The sequence below is a fragment of the Pan troglodytes genome, chromosome 15 (assembly GCF_028858775.2).
Source record: "Pan troglodytes isolate AG18354 chromosome 15, NHGRI_mPanTro3-v2.0_pri, whole genome shotgun sequence".
In the NCBI taxonomy this organism is placed as follows: Eukaryota; Metazoa; Chordata; class Mammalia; order Primates; family Hominidae; genus Pan; species Pan troglodytes.
The window spans coordinates 66,831,401-66,850,585 of record NC_072413.2 but is presented as its reverse complement, the minus strand read 5'-3'; the positions used below and the strand labels follow the sequence as shown (position 1 = coordinate 66,850,585).

The following is a 19,185-nucleotide window of genomic DNA, read 5'->3' as shown; positions in this document are numbered from 1 at the left end:
AAGCCTACAGTATTTACTGTTTGATCCATTACAGAAAAAGTTTTCTGACCCCTACTCTAAAGTAATTGTAGTAGAAGGCCAGAGGGCTTTCTTTCCCTTTATGGTAATTTTTTGAGCTACAAAAGAGCCTTGGATAAGTGAATGAAGGGATTAATCTTTTTAAAATAAATGCTATAAGTTAGAAAAAGAATAAATATTTTAGAGCCAAATTAACAAGTACTTCAGCAAAACATGTTAGTTTTATGCAGGGGATTCTGTATTCTGAATGGACACAATCTGACATAGATAAAAGAAACAGATTCTTAACTGTTGACTCTTCAGCAAATGCAACACACAGGAATATCCATTTGATATTTATAAAAAGTAGACTGTTTCTAAAACATTGTATAAGCTCAAAGAAAAAAATGCAACCCATCAATTAATATATATTATGTAATATATACTATTGTATATTTATTATGAGCCATATAAATACCCACTGATTGGCCTTTAAGAATAATTACAAAATATTTATATCAAATTATGCAAATTTGTTGCAGAAGTGCCTATCAGTAGAGAAGTCTTCAAAAGACAAACCTGGTCAAATAATAATATATTTTAATGTCAACTTAAAAAAGGCAATATAAAAATCCCCTCTTATCACAGATTACCTTAAGATATACTTTCTAATTGCACTCTGTAGCATCTTCCATTTCTAATCATGCTTTCTTGTCTAGAAATCTCCTTAAGTCCTACTTTTCCAACCAACAATGCAAGAGAAATTTTGCAAACTCCAATAGCTGGGGAAGCTGGCTTCTGGAAACAAGCTATTTAAAAGATGGCTTGTGAGCACTCGTAAAAGGATACGGGGGGCCAGGCGCGGTGGCTCACGCCTGTAATCCCAGCGCTTTGGGAGGCTGAGGCGGGTGGATTACAAGGTCAAGAATTCAAGACCAGCCTAGCCAACATGGTGAAACCCCATCTCTACTAAAAATACAAAAAATTAGCCAGGTGTGGTGGCAGGCACCTGTAATCCTAGCTGTAACCCTAGCTACTCAGGAGGCTGAGGCAGGAGAATCACTTGAACCCATGAGGCGGAGGTTGCAGTGAGCTGAGACCGAGCCACTGCACTCCAGCCTGGGCAACAGAGCGAGATTCTATCCCCCGCCCCCCAACCCCCCCCCAAAAAAAAAAAAGATACAAGGATCCTTGGGCCCAGCCCAGTCCCAGGTAGAAGAGGCTCTGCTTGATTAACTCTTCTTTTGGGGTTGGATACCAGGCTCTACAGAAGAGCAATATGAAGATGTCTCTGTCCTTGCTGAAATTCAGCCAAGCAGCGTCTCCTCTAATCCTGGTGGGAACGATGGGGAAAGGGGAGTGGATGGAGAGTCCCACTAGAGGACTAAGTGGCTGTGGAAACCAACATGCCAGAATGTGCTGGCTTATGCATCTGACAACTTGCAGGGACATTTCTGCATGCTGTGAGGACCAGTGATTATTCCCAGCCAGTCATTTTTCTTAATGACTTGGACTCATCAAACTCATGGCCATTATGAAGCCAATAAAGTAAGTGGGAGATTTGAGGTTCAAAAAGACCTTAATAGGCAGTCATGATGGGAGTAATCTTACAAGGCTACATTTCATAGTAATAAACATAAAACCCTGAAACTGGGTCTAAAAAACCGAAACCTGTCTCCAAGGTGGGAAGATATGGTGGGACCACATGGAAAAGAGGCCGAGAAGACTCTAAATGTGAGTCAGCTGTGTGGTGAAGCAGCTGAAAGGAGTTACTTCAATCTCGGGCTGGACTGATAACTTGGGAGCTCAGAAGCTGGTGGTTTTCTGCCAATGTGGCTGTGAAGCACAGAAAGCTGGTCTCTGACGAGAGAAGAATGAAGCAATGCTCACAGTGGAGAAGAGATCCTGCCACGTGTCAGCCCGAGCCTGTGGGTGAGTGACATGAATTGTATCCTGGTACCTCGTGACACATTTTCCTTTTCTTTCTTTGTTTTTTTAAGCAAAACTTAATTTTTTCTTTTTTTTTAAGAGATGGGGTCTCACTCTGTCACCCAGGCTGAAGTGCAGTGGTGCAATCATAGCTCACTGCAGCCTTGACCTCCTGGGCTCAAGCGATCTTCCTGGTTCAACCTCCTGAATAGCTGGGATTACAGGTGCATTTATTTCCCTTCTCTAATTTGAGTTAATGCAGGTGGATTTGGGATTGGATTTGTAACCCAAGTCCTACTCAAAGCAAATGTTATAAGGACTGTGAGAGATGGGCAGGACACGACCCCTAACACTGAGTGGTTTGGTAAGATCAAGTGGTTGAGGCTGATTTGGGACTTTGAGGATCAAAATGAATGGAAATCTCCGCTTGCTTTTCCAGAATCTTCTGGTGGTGAGGAAGTGAGGGGGCTTCCTGGGCTGTACTCACTGCAAGATTCTTTTTAGTTCCAAATTTGCACTCCATGGTGAAAGCAGCATTTAAAGAAGAAAGAGAGAAACCCATTCTTCTTATATAGGTAATAGAAATGGGGAATGCAGAAGGAATGGGTTAGAGATTTCCAAGGGAACTTCTATGGTCCTCAGTGACTGGTTAAATGCAGTTGAAGAAGGAGAAGAATGTCCATAGAATGTTAGTGTTGGAAACACCTTTGAAGTCATGGAGTCCAACCTTCCCAATCATTGTAGGAGAAAACCAAGGCCTGGGAGCATGGGTTGCCTTGCTGTAAGTCACAGGGGCTAAGGCAGAGCTAAGGTGAGAACCCAGGTCTCCTGACTTGTAGCCCAGTGCTCTGTACAGGACAGCAAAGTTTGGGGGCCATGATGGTCAGGAGGAGAGAGAGAAGTGGAGGTGGGAATAATTTGGTTTTATGTACAATCGGCATGAGATAATAAATGTAATAAGTCATCAATGTACCCAACCCACTGTCATTTGTGGGTGACAGTAACCATTAGATTGTGTAGTGGTTAGGACCCTTCTGGGTGCAGGAAACTTAAAACCCAATCTAAGCTGGTAAAGATAGAAGGAGAAGCTGGGTGTGATGGCTCATGCCTGTAATCCCAGCACTTTGGGAGGCCAAGGTGGGTGGATTGCCTGAGCTCAGGAGTTCGAGACCAGCCTGTGCAACATGGCGAAACCTCGTCTCTACTAAAATACAAAAAATTAGCTGGGCATGTTGGCACATGCCTGTAGTCCCAGCTACTCAGGGAGGCTGAGGCATAAGAATTGCTTGAGCCCAGGAGGTGGAGGTTGCAGTGAGCTGAGATCCCACCACTGCACTCAGCAGAGTAAGACTCTGTCTTGGAAAAAAAAAAAAAAAAGGATAAGTTACTGGCTCAAATAACTGAAGTGTCCAGAGGTAATGCTGACTTTCCAGGTGGCTGAGGCAGAGGCTCAAATGCCAGCAGGGCCTAGCTTCTCTGGCTGGACCCCATTCTCAAAAGTATCTCTCTCTGAGGCAGCAAAATGACTTCCAGCAGCTCCAGCTTCCCCACCTTGTGATTGCAAGTCTGGCAGAGAGAAAAAGGAGTGACCCCAGCTGGAGGCAGGCAACATAGTGGCCCCAGCCAAGACAGTGGGTTTTGCTTATTGTTATATGTAAAATGTTTATTCAGAAATAGAATGCTTGTTCCTCAGCACCACAAGGAAAAATTAGCATTCAGACAAGAAGTTTTCTCAGCAAGCCAATTTTACTTTCTGCAGAAACGGTGCTCCTTGCAGATGGAACAATGGTGGGAGCACACCTGAACAAAGGAGGGAAGCAATTTTTATCCTTTATGCAGCTTGTCCCTGCTACTGTGTCCTGTCTCCATTGGCTGGAGCCAGATCTCACAATCTAAACTAAAACCCAACAGGCTAATAATTTAAAACTTTTCTAAATAGGTAAAGGCAAGGGAGAACAAAGGAAAAGAGGAGGTTGCTTATGCCAAATAGGGAAGGGGCATAGGCTAAGAGCTGGGACATGCCTGTGAGCACGTCTGGCACAAATATCTTGGTTAAAATACAAGGACATAGACTGTATTACGTGCCTGTGAGCATGTCTAGCACAAGTATTTTGGTTAAAGTATAAGGAAATAGAATGCACTTATTCCTTTATATCTAGCAGCTACATAGGATAGGGCTTAACAAAGAGTTAATAGCACAAAGAAAGGAGGCTTGAAGGACGTTAGTCTTTAAAATAAACTATTATTTCTAACATGATTTATTTTTTAACAAGAAGGAAAACTTTGAAGAGGAAACTTTTTACTTTCTACACTTACTGTTTGAGGCCTAGCTTGGGTTGTATGCTCACCCTAGGGTGGAGGGTGCAGTCCCACCCAGGCCACCTGAATTCAGAATGGCCTGGCCAGTATGTCAGGGCTCCTTATCACAAGCAACAGAAACCCTTTCTGCCTGCCCCCAAAACTCATATAGGGCGTGGGCTTCTCCAGAGGCAGATGCCGGTCAAGAGACAGGACAGACATCTATGAGCATGGGGAGGAGTGGGCTCCCAGCCCGGATCCAGGAGAAGCGCTGTTGGGACAATAGGCAGCCAGCACCTGAGTCAGAGGTGAAGGTAGCCTCTAGCAGCAGTTGTCACCACCCCGCCCGTGCCTGTCCCACCCTTCAGTTTGTTCCAGCAAACTTCCACCTGTGTGTACCTGCATCTGTGTGCCTGGGGCTTTCCTCCCAGAACTGCAGAAGACCACTCTGCCTGTGGATGGAGCAGGCTACTGAAGAAGCAGCCACCAGGAGCAGCCCTCAGCCCTCAGGGTGGGTGTCTGAGGCCCTCAGCTCCCTCACACTTGGATGGGATGATTCTGAGGCATGTGTTTTAGACTGTTTCTTGGCGCTTCTTTCTCCCATGGGATTCAGTGCAGATGCCCATGCAGTGCTGAGCTCATAGCACAACCTCACTGTAAGTCCCCCTTCCCTGAGTCTCTTCCTCATTTCCATCCCCTGCACCTCCCACGTAAACCACTGGTGCTAGAACCCTCATCTAGTGCGTGCTTTGGGGTGTCCCAAACTAGGACACAGCCCACTCTCTGGGCCCTACCTGGGGACAGTGACTTCACCTGGAAGTCCCGCTCTAGACCCTTGAGATGGGCTGGGAAGGAGCCCCACACCAGGTCCTCAAACAGCACTGGAACACTTAGACCCACAGGTGAAGAAACCATTCCTGTTGCTGCAGTAAGGAGGGGGCACCAAGGGCTTGGGAAGGAGCTGCCACCTCTCCTTCAGCTGCCCCCCTGTTCTTCATTGGCAGCCCCCACGGACCAGGCGGGAGAACAGGAAGCTCCTGTGTGCCTGCAGGAGTGGGGGTCCAGGCATGCAGGCATGTGGCACAGCAGGGGTCACCTGTGGAGACCTCGGTGCCTGTAGGGGACCCCAGGTTTAGAAACAAAATTCTCATTTTATGATTCAAGACAATGAGAAAACAGTTCTTTAAGGAAAACATCTCTCTATAGGTTATATAGGTTATATTTTATAGGTTGTATTAATATTTTATAGAACTTAGGCTGGGTGCGGTGGCTCATGCCTGTAATCCCAGAACTGTGGGAGGCCGAAGTGGGTGGGTCACCTGCGGTCAGGAGTTCGAGACCAGGCTGACCAATATGGTGAAACCCCATCTCTACTAAAAATACAAAAATTAGCCAGCCATGGTTGCATGCGTCTGTAGTCCCAGCTACTCAGGAGGCTGAGGAAGGAGAACTGCTTGAACCTAGGAGGCGGAGGGTGTAGTGAGCCGAGATCGCACCATTGCACTCCAGCCTGGGCAACAGAGCGACACTCTGTCTAAAAAAAAAAAAAAAAAAAAAAAAAAAAAAAAAATTATAGAACCTATTCTGTGTATTCTATGATAGGTTATATCTGTTTACTAAGGGCTGCCTGGAATAGGATGCATAAAATGAACCACTAGGATAAAAGAACTAACCCAGTGTCCAGTAAGCCCCCATGAAGGCTTCCTTCCATCTTCTGCACCTCTGCAGCTGGAAAATGCTTTTTTAGAATGGCCTTCCTAAAAAACGAGCGAGTGGATGCTGCCCTCCAGTGGCCAAGTGTGCCCTTAAAGCATGTCAGAAGAGGACCAGGAAGCAAAATCAAACCCTTCCCCCCTGCTTCTTCCCAGTGCTCCACAGACTGCTCCTAATGGGAATACTGCTGGGGTATTCCTGGGGTGCTGAAGGGGCTTGGATCTGTGCCACAAAGGGAAAGCAGAAGCAACAAGGTGCATTTAGCAGGAGAAAAACAATAGCTAACATTTGCTGAGCACTTACTTTGCATTGGCCTAAATCTCAAATGACTGACATGCCTTTAATCATCACACATACCATTGTTATCTCAACTTAAAAAAACAAGGCCAAGCTATGTGGCTAATGCCTGTAATCCTAGCACTTTGGGAGGTTGAGGTGGGCAGATTGCTTGAGGCCAGGAGTTCAAGACCAGCCTAGGGAACATAGTGAGACCCTGTCTCTACAAAAAACCACAAAAATTGGCCAGGCATGGTGGCACGTGTCTGTAGTCCCAGCTGCTACTTGGGAGGCTGAGAGGGGAGATCCCTTGAACCCAGGAGGTTGAGGCTGCAGTAAGCTATGATCACACCACTGTACTCCTGCCTGGGTCACAGAGAGAGACCCTGTCTTTTTTTTTTTTTTTTTTTCAGGATTTGGTATGTTTTATTAGAGCAAATTTTTAACAAAAGGTGGCTTTTATTTACAGAATTTAATGTGGGGACAGTGGGGACTATCCAACCCATGTGGACTCAAGTAAGGGTAACCATTAAGCCTGCTAATGTATTTTCTTATTTTCAGTTTACATACAATTTTTTTTGTTAGCTTCACATTAATAAAAAAACCAATATTGTAAATGACAAATAACCCTTCCCATCCCTTAATTAAATATACAAACAGCTTGAAAAACATACAATTTAAATTGGGTTAATCTTGAAGTGTAATCCAATGAGACTGAAAACTAAACAATTCAAGTCTTGTACCAAATAGTAAAATACTCGAAGGCCTTCAGGATCCTTTGACTGATTTACATCAATAAGAGAACCTATTTTTGATGTGGTAAAAGATATGTGGGCCGGGCGTGGTGGCTCACACCTGTAATCCCAGCACTTTGTCATCCCAGCACCACCGCCAAGGCGGGTGGATCATGAGGTCAGGAGTTTGAGACCAGCCTGGCCAACATGGATAAACCTCGTCTCTACTAAAAATACAAAATTAGCCGGGTGTGGTGGCATGTGCCTGTAATCCCAGCTACTTGGGAGGCTGAGGCAGGAGAATCGCTTGAACCTGGGAGGCAGAGGATGCGGTGTGCTGAGATCGCACCATTGCACTACAGCTTGGGCAACAGGGCAAGACTCCGTCTCAAAAAAAAAAAAAAAAAAAAGATATGTGCTCATCTCCAATTACAATTTCAAGCTCCTGTTGGCCAGCCCTGTCAGGGGGAGGCCACAAACCATCATCTTCTTTTATGATTTCATTGTCATCAATAAGTCTCTTCAGTTCTTCCATTAAACTCTTGTGCACATAAGCCTCTTTTCTGATCATGACATCATTTTTGTAATTGCTATTGTTGGCATATCTAAGCTTTCCATCCAGCTGAAATTCGGACTCCAAAAACTCATGCCCAAACTTGCCCTTGTGCCCTACGTAGTAGCGCAGGTAGAAATCGCTAGCCATAACCATTTTTGTCCCTGGGAAGCCCGCTGAAAACCCAGACAACCGAGAGACCCTTTCTTAAAAAACAAACAAAAACAGGAGGCCACGGCCTGAGATCTCCAATGAGTGACAGAGCTAGGACTTGAAACTATGTTTCCCTCATCCCCAGGAGCGATATTTTATCCACTTCACCAGTGGTTCTCAAACTTTGCGATGCCCAAGAATTGTTTAGGGAGATTGGTAAAGAGGCAGCATGTAGGACTGTGTCCCCAGAGATTCTGATTATTTCTAAGAGAAGTAAAGACAACTGGGAATCTGTCCCTAGGACATTCTGGGTGGGGTCTGGTAATGGAAACAAGTTCATGGACCACCTTTGAGAAGTGCTAGATTAAAACCTTATCATTACCAAGAGGGAGATTTTGTATGGATAGAAGAGAGAACTTTCTAATAGTCATATCTATATTCTGATCCAACTATTGCTGCATGCCAGCATTTGGATCGGTGCTTTCATATACACAATTTCATCTCCTCTTGGTGGCTCTTTGAGTAGGTGCCTGCAGTTTGCAGATGAGGATACCAGGCTCTGATACCTTCAAGAGAGTATTAATCTCTCCCTCCTTTCTTCTAATTTGGGGCCCTGCACCTGCTTCATTTGGCATTCCATTATGTGCTTATGGTGAGTCTCCCTATGGAAATTGTGCACCTTGATGTTGTTGAAGGCCTTTGAGTGTTGTCTGGCGAAGGTCACAGATTGTATCTGTTGAGCTGAAATGCCCCATCTGCTGTGAACAGGCTTGAGCGATGAGGAACTGAGGGACCTATGGAGCAGCTGCCCCATGTGTCACTAAGGTGACATCAATCCTGGTGTCTGGAGCCGCTAATCCCTGGGGGAAGGTGCTGTGGAGGAGAGAAAGTGCTATAACTGGACATTTGGGAGCCGAGTCCTGGTCACCTTGGGGCTGCTTCTCAGGGGAACCTGCCAAGTGCTGTCAAATCAGAACATGTCCTCCGCAGGGAAAAGATCCCATGAAGGCAAGCCCAGGGTTGTCACAGGGTCCCAGGAACCAGAGTAGCATGAAAGCTCTGAGGAAGGCTGGGAGCAGGGTGAGGCTAGCTATCTCACAGTTTGGGCCCTGTCACTCCCAGTTCCTCCCCAGAATCGGTAGGGCGTCTCTCACTTCCACCCCTGAAGGTGCTCCTCTCCTTACATTCTGCCCCTCACACTTTCCCTTTTTTTTCTTTTTTTTTCTGAGATAGAGTCTTGCTCTGTTACCCAGGCTGGAGTGGAGTGGTGCGATCTTGGCTCACTGCAACCTCTGCCTCCTGGGTTCAAGCGATTCTCCTGCCTCAGCCTCCTGAGTAGCTGGGACTACAGGCATGTGCCACCACGCCTGGCTAATTGTGTTTTGTATTTTTAGTAGAGACGGGATTTCACCATGTTGGCCAGGCCGGTTTTGAACTCTTGACCTTGTGACCCGCCCCCCGGTTCAGCCTCCCAAAGTGCTGGGATTACAGGCGTGAGCCACTGTACCTGGCCACACTTTCCTCTTTATACCATGTTGTATTAGCTGATTTTTTTTTTTTTGCATGAATCAAGTGTCACTTTTATAATCATATATAAAAAAGTTTCATTTGGAGAAAACTACAAATGGAATGATCTCCAGGAAAGCAGGGTGTAGGGGAGAAAAACTAAGATCTTTCCTTCACCCACCAAGAGGTTCATGGCTGACACCCCTGTAACAAAAGACAGATTAACAAGAGGAAAGCTTAACAAATTTATTTAACCAAAGTTTTATGTCACATGGGAGCCTTCAGAAATAAAGACCCAAAGACCCAGGGAAAATGGTATTTTTATGCTTAGGTTTGATGAACAATGGACAGTTTTGGCCAGGTGCGGTGGCTCACGCCTGTAATCCCAGCACTTTGGGAGGCCGAGGTGGGAGGATCACCTGAGGTCAGGAGTTCGAGACCAGCCTGGCCAACATGGAGAAACCCCATCTCTACTAAAAATACAAAATTAGCCAGGTGTGGTGGCACATGCCTGTAATCCCAGCTACTCAGGAGGCTGAGGCAGGAGAATCGCTTGAACCTGGGTGGCGGAGGTTGCGATGATCAGAGATCACGTCATTGCACTCCAGCCTGGGCAACAAGAGCAAAACTCTGTCTCAAAAAAGACAAAAACAAACAAACAAACAAACAAAACAAAAGAAAAAACCTCAGATGCCAAGGCGCCATGCTTTGGAGTATTGCAGGGGAAAAATAATAGCCCCCATGGGTTTGTAGTTAGAAAAGCGCCCCTGTTATGAAAGACAGACTAACAAGAGAAAAACAAACAGAAGTTTATTAACATGTATATTTTATGTATACATGGAAGACACTCAGAGAATGAATAGTTCTCAAAGAGGTAGCTTTGAATTCTAGCTTGTGTAGCATCTTCAACACAGAGCAAAGAACAGTCCATTTTTAGAGCAGTGACAAGACAAAGGAAAAGGGCGTTGAGTCTCTGGCGGCAGCGGCTTGTGGGGAAGGCAAATAAATGGCAGACAAAGACTAGTTAGTAAAGCTTATTAATGTAGATTCCTCTGGTACCATCTCCAGGCTGATAGGGTCTAAATCTGTCTTCAGTGGTTAACCTTTGTTCTCCCTGGTTAGAAAGGTGGTTGGGGCTGGGCAAATTGGCTCACGCCTGTAATCCCAACACTTTGGGAGGCCAAGGCAGGCAGATCACCTAAGGTCAGGAGTTCGAGGCCAGCCTGACCAATATGGTGAAACTCCGTCTCTACTAAAAATACAAAAATTAGCTGGGCGTGGTGGCAGGAGCCTGTAATCCTAGCTACTTGGGGGACGGACGCAGGAGAATCGCTTGAACCCGGGAGGCGGAGGTGGCAGTGAGCTGAGATCGCACCACTGCACTCCAGCCTGGGTGACAAGAGCAAATCTCCGTCTCAGAAAAAAGGGGTTGGGACACCTTTTGTTGTTGTAAGTCTATGTCCTACATTTAGGCAAATAGAGGGAGGTCAGGGAGCTTTCCCACATCTGCTCAAGGATCCTTCATACTTTGGGGCGGCATGTTCTGGACTCCTGCAGTATTGTGTTCTTAACCCCGGCAAGGTTAAGAGGGATCATTTTATTTCAAAGAAAACGTTTCAGGACCCAGTCTGGAAAATTCTAACTTGGAAATTTAAGGTCTTATTCTGTTAAAATGGCTTTCAGTTGTGAAATAGTAATATAACAATGTCATCCTTAAAAACTTGTAAAAAAAAAAACAAACCATAAGATTATTTATTAAAATAAACACAAAACTTAAAAATCTCATAGAATTTTAGTTCCTGAACACGGGCAGGTCTAAGTGCTCCAATTTGAGACACACTTACCTGCGACACATACGGATGTCAAGTTGATGCTAAGACGCCCCCATGGCCCCCAGGTATTACCAGGCAGGTGCAGATAACACTGTGTGAAGGTGTGGAGGAGTGCTGAGAACTGAAGTAGTAGGATATAAAGGAAATTATAGGCTTGAAGTTTCAGGCCGCAGGGTCCGATTGCTTGTGCTCAAATCCTAGCTCTGTCCCTTGCCAACTTTGTGTCCTTAAGCAGCTTTAATTCTCTAAACCTTGATTTCCTCATGGAGTTAAAAATGACCTCTGTTTTAAGTCTCTTTGGAGGGTTGAATGAGGGGGGAAAAAAGGCAAAGCATTTTTGTAGAATACTGGCACCTGGCACCTGTAGCAAGCCTTCTAAATGAGGAAAAGGTGTTGCAAGGTCTACCCCATACCCTTATTGCAAAAGACAGATTAACCAGAGAGAGGCATAGCAAGGGTATTCAAGGTAAGTTTTACATGATGAAGACACAAAGACCCGGGGGTATGACCCAATGGTAATGAACTGGAGGGATCTTGGCAAAGCCTGTTTGTTCAGATTCTTTCTGGCCTCTCTGTGAGGCATGTCCTCGCCCCAAATATGGGGTGGGACCCTTTTGCAATGAGGGTCCTGTGGCCACCTTGAGGGGAAGGTAGGTCAGAGGTCTCTAGGTTTTATGGCTGGCTTTGCGGGAGAGGAGTTCTAGTTTTTATGACACACCTTGGGGAGGAGAAATTCTAGTTTCTATGAACTGCTTCGGGGAGAAATGGGAAAAGAAGAAATGAGGGCAGGAGAAGGTCAGAGAGAGACTTTGCTTCTGAGGCCTTCTAATCTCCTTTAGTTCAAAGTACTCAGCCTGCCCAAGGTCCAGACTTCAGGGTATTGTTTTCTGAGCACCGAAACTATCAATGTTTACCACATTAGAAATGAAAATTAAGAAAAAGTTAAAGTAGTATTTATTAATTTAAAATAATGAATGTATATATTGTTATATTTATAATAATAATTTTTTAAATTATATCTTCCAAAACAAAAAAGTGAGAAAATCAGTATTATTTTAAAAATAATTTTTAATTTTTGTGGGTACATAGTTCATGTATATATTTATGGGGAACATGAGATGTTTTGTTTGGTAAGACGTGCAATGCATAATAATCATATCATATAGAATGGGGCATCCGTCCCCTCAAGCATTTATCCTTTGTCTTACAAAGAATCTAATTCTACTCTTTTAATTATTTTTAAATATACAACTAAATTATTATTGACTATAGTCACCCTGTGGTGCTGTCAAATACTAGGTCTTACCCATTCTTTCTATTTTTTTTTTGTACTCACTGACCATCCCCACCTTCTCCCCACCCTCTTACTACCCTTCCCATCCTCTGGGAACCATCCCAAATCAGTATTTTTTTTTTTTTTGGTGTGACCACACCTGGCTAATTTTTGTATTTTTAATAGAGACGGGGTTTCACCATGTTGGCCAGGCTAGTCTCGAACTCCTGACCTCAGGTGATCCACCCGTCTCGGCTTCCCAAAGTGCTGGGATTACAGGTGTGAGCCACAGCACCTGGCCCCAAATCAGTCTTTTTAATACATTTTTTTTCAAATCTATTTAATGTCTGGCTTAATAGAAACCAGCTGGACACTCATATTTGCTTCTGCATTCAATCTACTGCAATATCACATGTCATGCAGCCTCTGGAAAATTCTGTACACACAAGAGAATGAGAGGGCACAAGAGAATGAGAGGGCAAAATACTAATGTCTTAGTGTTGCTATAAAAATAGTTTTGATCTTGTGGGGGAGAAAAAGTAATATCTTTTCCTCACCTGTCGCAAGGTTCATGGCTGACACCCCTATAACAAAAGACAGATTAATAAGAGGAAAGCATAACAAATGTATTCAATATCAGTTTTATGTGACTTGGGAGCCTTCGGAAAATGAAGACTCACAGACCTCGGGTAACCTGTGTTTTTATGGACAGCCATGCAGAAGTAGGATCGGAGCACAGGGAGGGAGGATCTAAAATTTAAAAACTGGGGGAAGTCAGCAAGGCCTGTTTGCTCAGATTCTTCTTGGCATTCCCGTGTGACATTTCTTTTCTCTGTGTATGGTGCAGGACACCTCTCACATGAGGGTCTTCGGGGAGAAGGGAGGGAGAAGGTCAGAGAATGACCTTTCTAGGTTTTGCTGTTTTCTCAAATGCCCGAGTGCCGTATTTTGGGGTAGGATTTCTTTTTCTTTCTTTCTTTTTTTTTTTTTCCTGAGATGGAGTCTTGTTCTGTGGCCCAGGCTGGAGTGTGATGGTGCAATCTCAGCTCATTGCAACCTCCGCCTCCTGGGTTCAAGCGATTCTCCTGCCTCAGCCTCCCAAGTAGCTGGGATTACAACGGCGCACCACCACACCCGGCTAATTTTTTTATTTTTGTATTTTTAGTAGAGATGGCGTTTCACCATATTGGCCAGGCTGGTCTCGAACTCCTGACCGCAGGTGATCCACCTGCTTTGGCCTCCCAAAGTGCTGGGATTACAGGTGTGAGCCACCGCGCCGGCTTGGGGTAGGATTTCTAAGCCACAACAATCTTATGACTTTCCTGACAGGTCTCAAGGACACCCGGGGGCAGAACAGCAGTCTCTGCAGGCAGGAAATGTATAGTCTGGGGGTGCCGAGCCTCCAGCCTGGGTGGGCTCCCTTACCAGACACGGTGGCACCCTACCCAGGTCACCTCTATTTGAGGGCGGCTGCCTGCACTGAGTGCCTCAGGTGCAGCATTTTTCCTGGAAACGGGAGCAAGCTGGGTCCAAGCACAGAGCCCGCTGGAAGCGCCAGGGAGTCAATGCGGGCCAAACGGTGATGGGGTTGGTGAGTAAATACTGGCTTGCTCACGGCTCCGTGTGACCGCTGACGTCTGCTCTACCTCTGCCATGCCTGGTAGGATGGAGTTCCGACTGGCCACGTTGGCAAAATGGCTTGATAATCCCCGTCTAAATAAACCCCTTCCCTTCCCTGCCTCACTGTTGTTGCTCTTTGTGATCACTGATGGGGCTCAGACACCCCAGGATAAGCACCTTGACATGGTGAGTATTTGATGATGCAGGAAACTGAGAAAACCACGGAAGCAAGAGGGTCACTTTCTGACCTCATTCCCGTCTACCCTGAAGTAGGTCGTCTTCATTAACGTTCTTATCTCAGAAGACACAGAGGCCAAGAAGAACCCGAACAAACAGGACTTTTGTTTGTTCTGTTTGTTGTTCTGTTTGCTAAGTTCTCCCAGATTTCTACCATTAGATTATACACCCCTGGTCCAACATACTTTTTCATGACTGTCCTTAAGAATGTACAAATTTCCCTGTTTCTTTGGGTCTGCATTTTCTAAAGACTTCTGTGTCGTGTAAAACTTATATGAATTAAATGTGTGTGCTTTTCTTTTGTAAATCTGTCTTTTGTTGTAGGGGTTCATGGCTGACAACCCACGGGCCTTGTGATGGGTGAGCAAAAGACATGACTTTTTCTCCCCTACATCGCCTTCCAAAAAAAATACTTTCTCTCAAGTGCTCGTCTCAGGATCCATTTTTAGGGCGAACACAAATGAAGCTAGCAGCCTTCTCGGGGCTCCCAGTCCCCTGTAATGCTGCTTCTGCAGTGGGATGCTAGGCAACATTTAACAACTTGCTGAATGGGGAAAAAAGCCCTGATTTGCAGTTTGCTGATTTCCGTGGTGTAAATACTGCCCCCATGGCTGGTTTCCATCTATGAAGTTGACGTCACTGACCACAGAGTTGAGGAGAAGTGCACACTGTTGGCTCTCACGAAGTGGTTTGGGCGGGCTGCAGCCTGGGTCACTGCTGTAACCCTTGCCACCCTCTAATGTAATTGTCTGTCTAGTACTCTGTGTCCCCTCTACAAGGAGACCTTAGCACTGTCGCAGTGTCCACTCATCATGGGTACTAATACTCGTGGAGCCATAAGTAAAAGCCACAGAGGTGGTTGGAGAGCTGCTGTCAGGGAAGCGTGTCCTGGGCTAGGGGAGAGGTGAAGAGGCTGCATGGAGGCCACCTCCCAGCTGAGACTGGAAACATCAGCTTGGGGGTCCTCCAGCCCTGGCAGGGAGAGACTGAACATGCAGGGGTCTGCAAGGGCAAAGCTGGAGCCAGGGAGGGCGTGTCTGGAGAATATTGGGTACTCCGGGTTGCGAGGGCTGCAGCATAGAGGAAGAGAAAGGTGACCCTCTGCCTCTGTGGGGGACAATGACCCTGGTTTGGCCTGCTGTCCCCTGGTACCCCTTAGACCAGAACCCAGGCAGGCCTTCCAGTGACCCCTTCCGTCAGTGCTGACATGAAAGTGGGAGCCCTGGCCTGGCCACAGAGCCTGCCAGTTCCAGCCTGACTGGAGAACTTGCAATTCGTGTCCTTCCCAAAGATGCCACCTGGAGGAGAAACTTCAACCTCTTTACCCAGGGCCTGGTGTGGGTGGAGGAGCCGGTTTGGCTAGTAAGGAGCTCAGTGGGCCTGGGAAGGTCACAGGAAACCCACAGCTAGAGCTGGGCAGGGTGCGGGGTGGAGGCAGGCATGGGAGGCCAGGTTTACAGAGCTGCTCCAGATCTGGGCGACATGTAAGCACAGAGCCAGGGCTCCCTGGAAGTTTCTCAGTTTGGAGCTGAACATAAGCGCCTTAGACTGTTCAGGCTACTGCAACAGAACACTGTAGACCACATGGCTTAAACAACACAAATTTATTTCTCCCAGTGCCGGAAGCTGGAAAGTTGAAGATCAGGGCACTGGCAGATGCGGTGTGATGAAGGCTCACTTCCTAGTCCATAGATGTCTGTTTTCTCATTGTGCCCTCACAGGGCAGAAGGGGTAAGAGAGTTCTCTTAGCTCTCTCTCTTTTTTTTTTTTTAAAGACAGAGTTTTGCTCTTGTTGCCCAGGCTGGAGTGCAATGGCGCGATCTCGGCTCGCTGCAACCTCCGCCTCCCGGGTTCAAGTGATTCTCCTGCCTCAGCCTCCCAAGTAGCTGAGATGACAGGCATGCACCACCATGCCCGGCTAATTTTTTGTATTTTTAGTAGAGATGGGGTTTCTCAATGTTGGTCAGGCTGGTCTTGAACTCCTGACCTCAGGTGATTCGCCTGCCTCGGCCTCCCAAAGTGCTGGGATTACAGGCATGAGCCACTGTGCCTGGCCTAAGCTCTCTTTTAAAAGGACACTTGGGCAGGGCGCAGTGGCTCATGCCTGTAATCCCAGAATTTGGGGAGGCCAAGACAGGTGGAAGGCTTGAGCCCAGGAGTTCAAGACTGTTATATGTAAAAATGTTTATTTAGAAATAGAATGCCTGTGGGCCGGGCGCGGTGGCTCAAGCCTGTAATCCCAGCACTTTGGGAGGCCAAGGCGGGTGGATCACGAGGTCAGGAGATTGAGACCATCCTGGCTAACACGGTGAAACCCCGTCTCTACTAAAAATATAAAAATTAGCCGGGTGTGGTGTCAGGTGCCTGTAGTCCCAGCTACTCTGGAGGCTAAGGCAGGAGAATGGCATGAACCCGGGAGGTGGAGCTTGCAGTGAGCAGAGATCACACCACTGCACTCCAGCCTAGGCGACAGAGTGAGAGGCTGTCTCAAAAAAAAAGAAATAGAATGCTTGTTCCCCAGTGCTGCAAAGAAATAGCACTCAAACATAAATTTAATTCTCTCAGCAAGGCCATTTTTACTTTCTGCAGAAAGGGTGCTCATCGCAGATGGAACAATGGTGACAGCACACCTGAACAAAGAAGGGAAGCAATTTTTATCCCTCCCTTACGCAGTTTGTCCCTGCTACTGTGTCTTGTCTCCATTGGCTGGAGCCAGACCTCACAATCTAAACTAAAACCTGATTGGCTAACAGTTGAAAACTTTTCTAAATAGGTAATGGCAATAGAAGGACAAAGGAAAAGGGGAAGTTGCTTATGAAAGGACTTAGGAAAGTAATAACATTCCCAAATAAGGAAGGGGAATAGGCTGCGAGCAGGGACATGCCTGTGAGCATGTCTAGCACAGATATCCTGGTTAAAGTACAAGGATATGGAATGTACTACATACCTTTTAGTATGTCTAGTATAAAGTTAGTTTTTAAAAGAAACTATTATTTCTAACACTTATGATTTATTCTTTAACAAGAAGGGAAACTTTGAAGAGAAATTTTTACTTTCTACAGAGACCAACCCCATCTCTACAAAAAATACAAAAATTAGCCGGATGTGGTGGCATGTACCTGTAGTCCCCAGCAACTCAGAAGGCTGAGATGGGAGGATCACTTGAGCCCGGGAGGCAGAGGTTGCAGTGAGCCGAGATCATGCCACTGCACTCCAGCCTGGGTGACAGAGTGAAATCCTATCCCCCAAAAATATTTGTGCAAATTAATGAAAAATAAATAAAAGGACATGAATCCCATCACTTAATCACCCCCAAAGGCCTCATCTCCAAATACCATCACACTGGGGGTTAGGTTTCAACATATGAGTTTTGGGGGTACACAAACATTCAGTCTATTGCAATAAGGGCCCAAATAGAGGTGCCAGAGGAGTGACCTACCCTGGAGAATTATCCAGGACCCACAGACCTGAGGACCGAAATGACACACTGAATTTGGCCTTGTCCCCCATCACTTCACCTAGAAGGAAAGGAGATGAGGACAATATAGTGAGAAGGATAGATGCATTGGGCCCCAGCACACTTGGGTTTGAATGCTGCGTCTGCTGTTTACAGCCTGTGTGACTTTGGGAAGTTTTCTGAACCCCTCTGAGCCGCTTTTGTGGTTTGTAATGCAGATCTCTTGGAGGGGTATGATGGTGTGTGCTAGCTGGCCAAAATGATGCCTGCAGCATAATTAGGGCTCCGTAAGTCATCCTATATTTCATTGAATCTGGCATGCCACTCATTTGAAGAGGCACCTTTACTTTAGCTCCTCTAAGAAAGGAAAACAGCTGCCAAATAAACTGACCTGCCATCAGTTGTAAGATGCACCCAGATTTCAGAGATAACAAAATGTAATATAAAAAAATGTGTATCTTACAATCGATGAAATGCAGTAGTTCTTTTTCTTCTGATTGGTGGTTTGTGTGCTTCTGGGGCTTCTGTCTCTGGAAGATAGCAGGGTACAATGACTGATGAGGCGGCCCCACTCCGGAAGTCGCCTCTGCCCAGGCACTGCCGCCTGCTCCTTTTGCCTGTGCTGCTGCCCCTGGGTGGCTTGTTCTTGAGGGTCTCAGCTTTGCCTGTGGTTTCTGGCTTCTGTCAAGGTCCGTTTGAGTCTACAAGGCTGCTCAGCCTTTCTGAGGCCAGGGAAGCCATCTTCTTTTCTTTTTTTTTTCTTCTTTTTTTTTTTTTTGAGACAGAGTCTCTCTCTGTTGCCCAGGCTGGAGTGCAGTGGCAATCTCGGCTCACTGCAACCTCTGCCTCCCGGGTTCAAGCAATTCTCCTGCCTCAGCCTCCCGAGTAGCTGGGATTACAGGTGCCCACCACCATGCCTGGCTAATTTTTGTATTTTTAATAGTGACAGGGTGTCACCGTGTTGCCCAGACTGGTCTTGAACTCCTGACCTCAAGTGATCCACCTGCCTCGGCCTCCCAAAATGCTGGGATTACAGGCCTGAGACACTGCACCAGGCCCAGGGAAGCCATTTTTGATCTCTCCGCAATTCCTGGGGGCAGAGCTGAGCTACAATAGATGCGCAGAGTCTGCCACTAGCCCTCTGTTCTTAGAAGGTGGGAGGTGAGAGTGAACAGGCCATGCATGAGGACAAATGTGTCCATTCCTCACCTTGCCACGAGGCCTGTTACATGCTGGCAGCTTTCCCAGTGAATTTTCTCCACCCCAGGACCTGGGAGGGAAGCAGGGCAACCCTTGGGCTCCCTGTGCTGCAGATGAGGAAACGGAGTTAGGACCGGCTAAGTGATTTGAGAGCATTATCTGCTTAATAAGTGCCTGACTAGATCCCAGGCCTATCTTAGGGGCTGCTTCTCCTGTTTAATGAGCAGTCGCTGGGTGTAAGAAAGACACGATGATGCTGTGCAGGTGAGGCAGGGACCAGAACGTAGTGCTGAGCATGTTCCAGGGATGCTGACAGGTTGGGAAAGCCTAGACCTGCACTAGTGTATATATTTAAATACTTTGTGGAAATTATTTAAAAAATACTTTGTGAAAAAAATAAAATAAAA

The 19,185-nt window shown here is 46.2% G+C and overlaps 1 protein-coding gene across 1 annotated transcript; it reads right to left on the bottom strand.

Annotated features, from left to right (window-relative positions):
* Window positions 1-6,855: 6,855 nt before the first annotated feature.
* Window positions 6,856-7,743, bottom strand: LOC736868 (protein mago nashi homolog). Its single transcript, XM_001136983.8, has 2 exons — window positions 7,363-7,743; window positions 6,856-7,043 (listed from the first exon to the last, which is right to left on the bottom strand). Exons 1-2 carry the CDS (start codon window positions 7,654-7,656, stop codon window positions 6,891-6,893), a joined length of 447 nt encoding a protein of 148 aa, XP_001136983.1. The 5' UTR covers window positions 7,657-7,743; the 3' UTR covers window positions 6,856-6,890.
* Window positions 7,744-19,185: the final 11,442 nt, after the last annotated feature.

What these genes read in the sequence shown, in the direction of transcription:
- LOC736868 (XM_001136983.8), bottom strand. Translation starts at nt 7,656, where the DNA reads ATGGTTATGGCTAGCGATTTCTACCTGCGCTACTACGTAGGGCACAAG. An exon ending in TTGTAATTGGAGATGAGCAC is followed by an intron (nt 7,044 to 7,362) that starts ATATCTTTTTTT and finishes CGCCCGGCCCAC; the next exon opens with ATATCTTTTACCACATCAAA.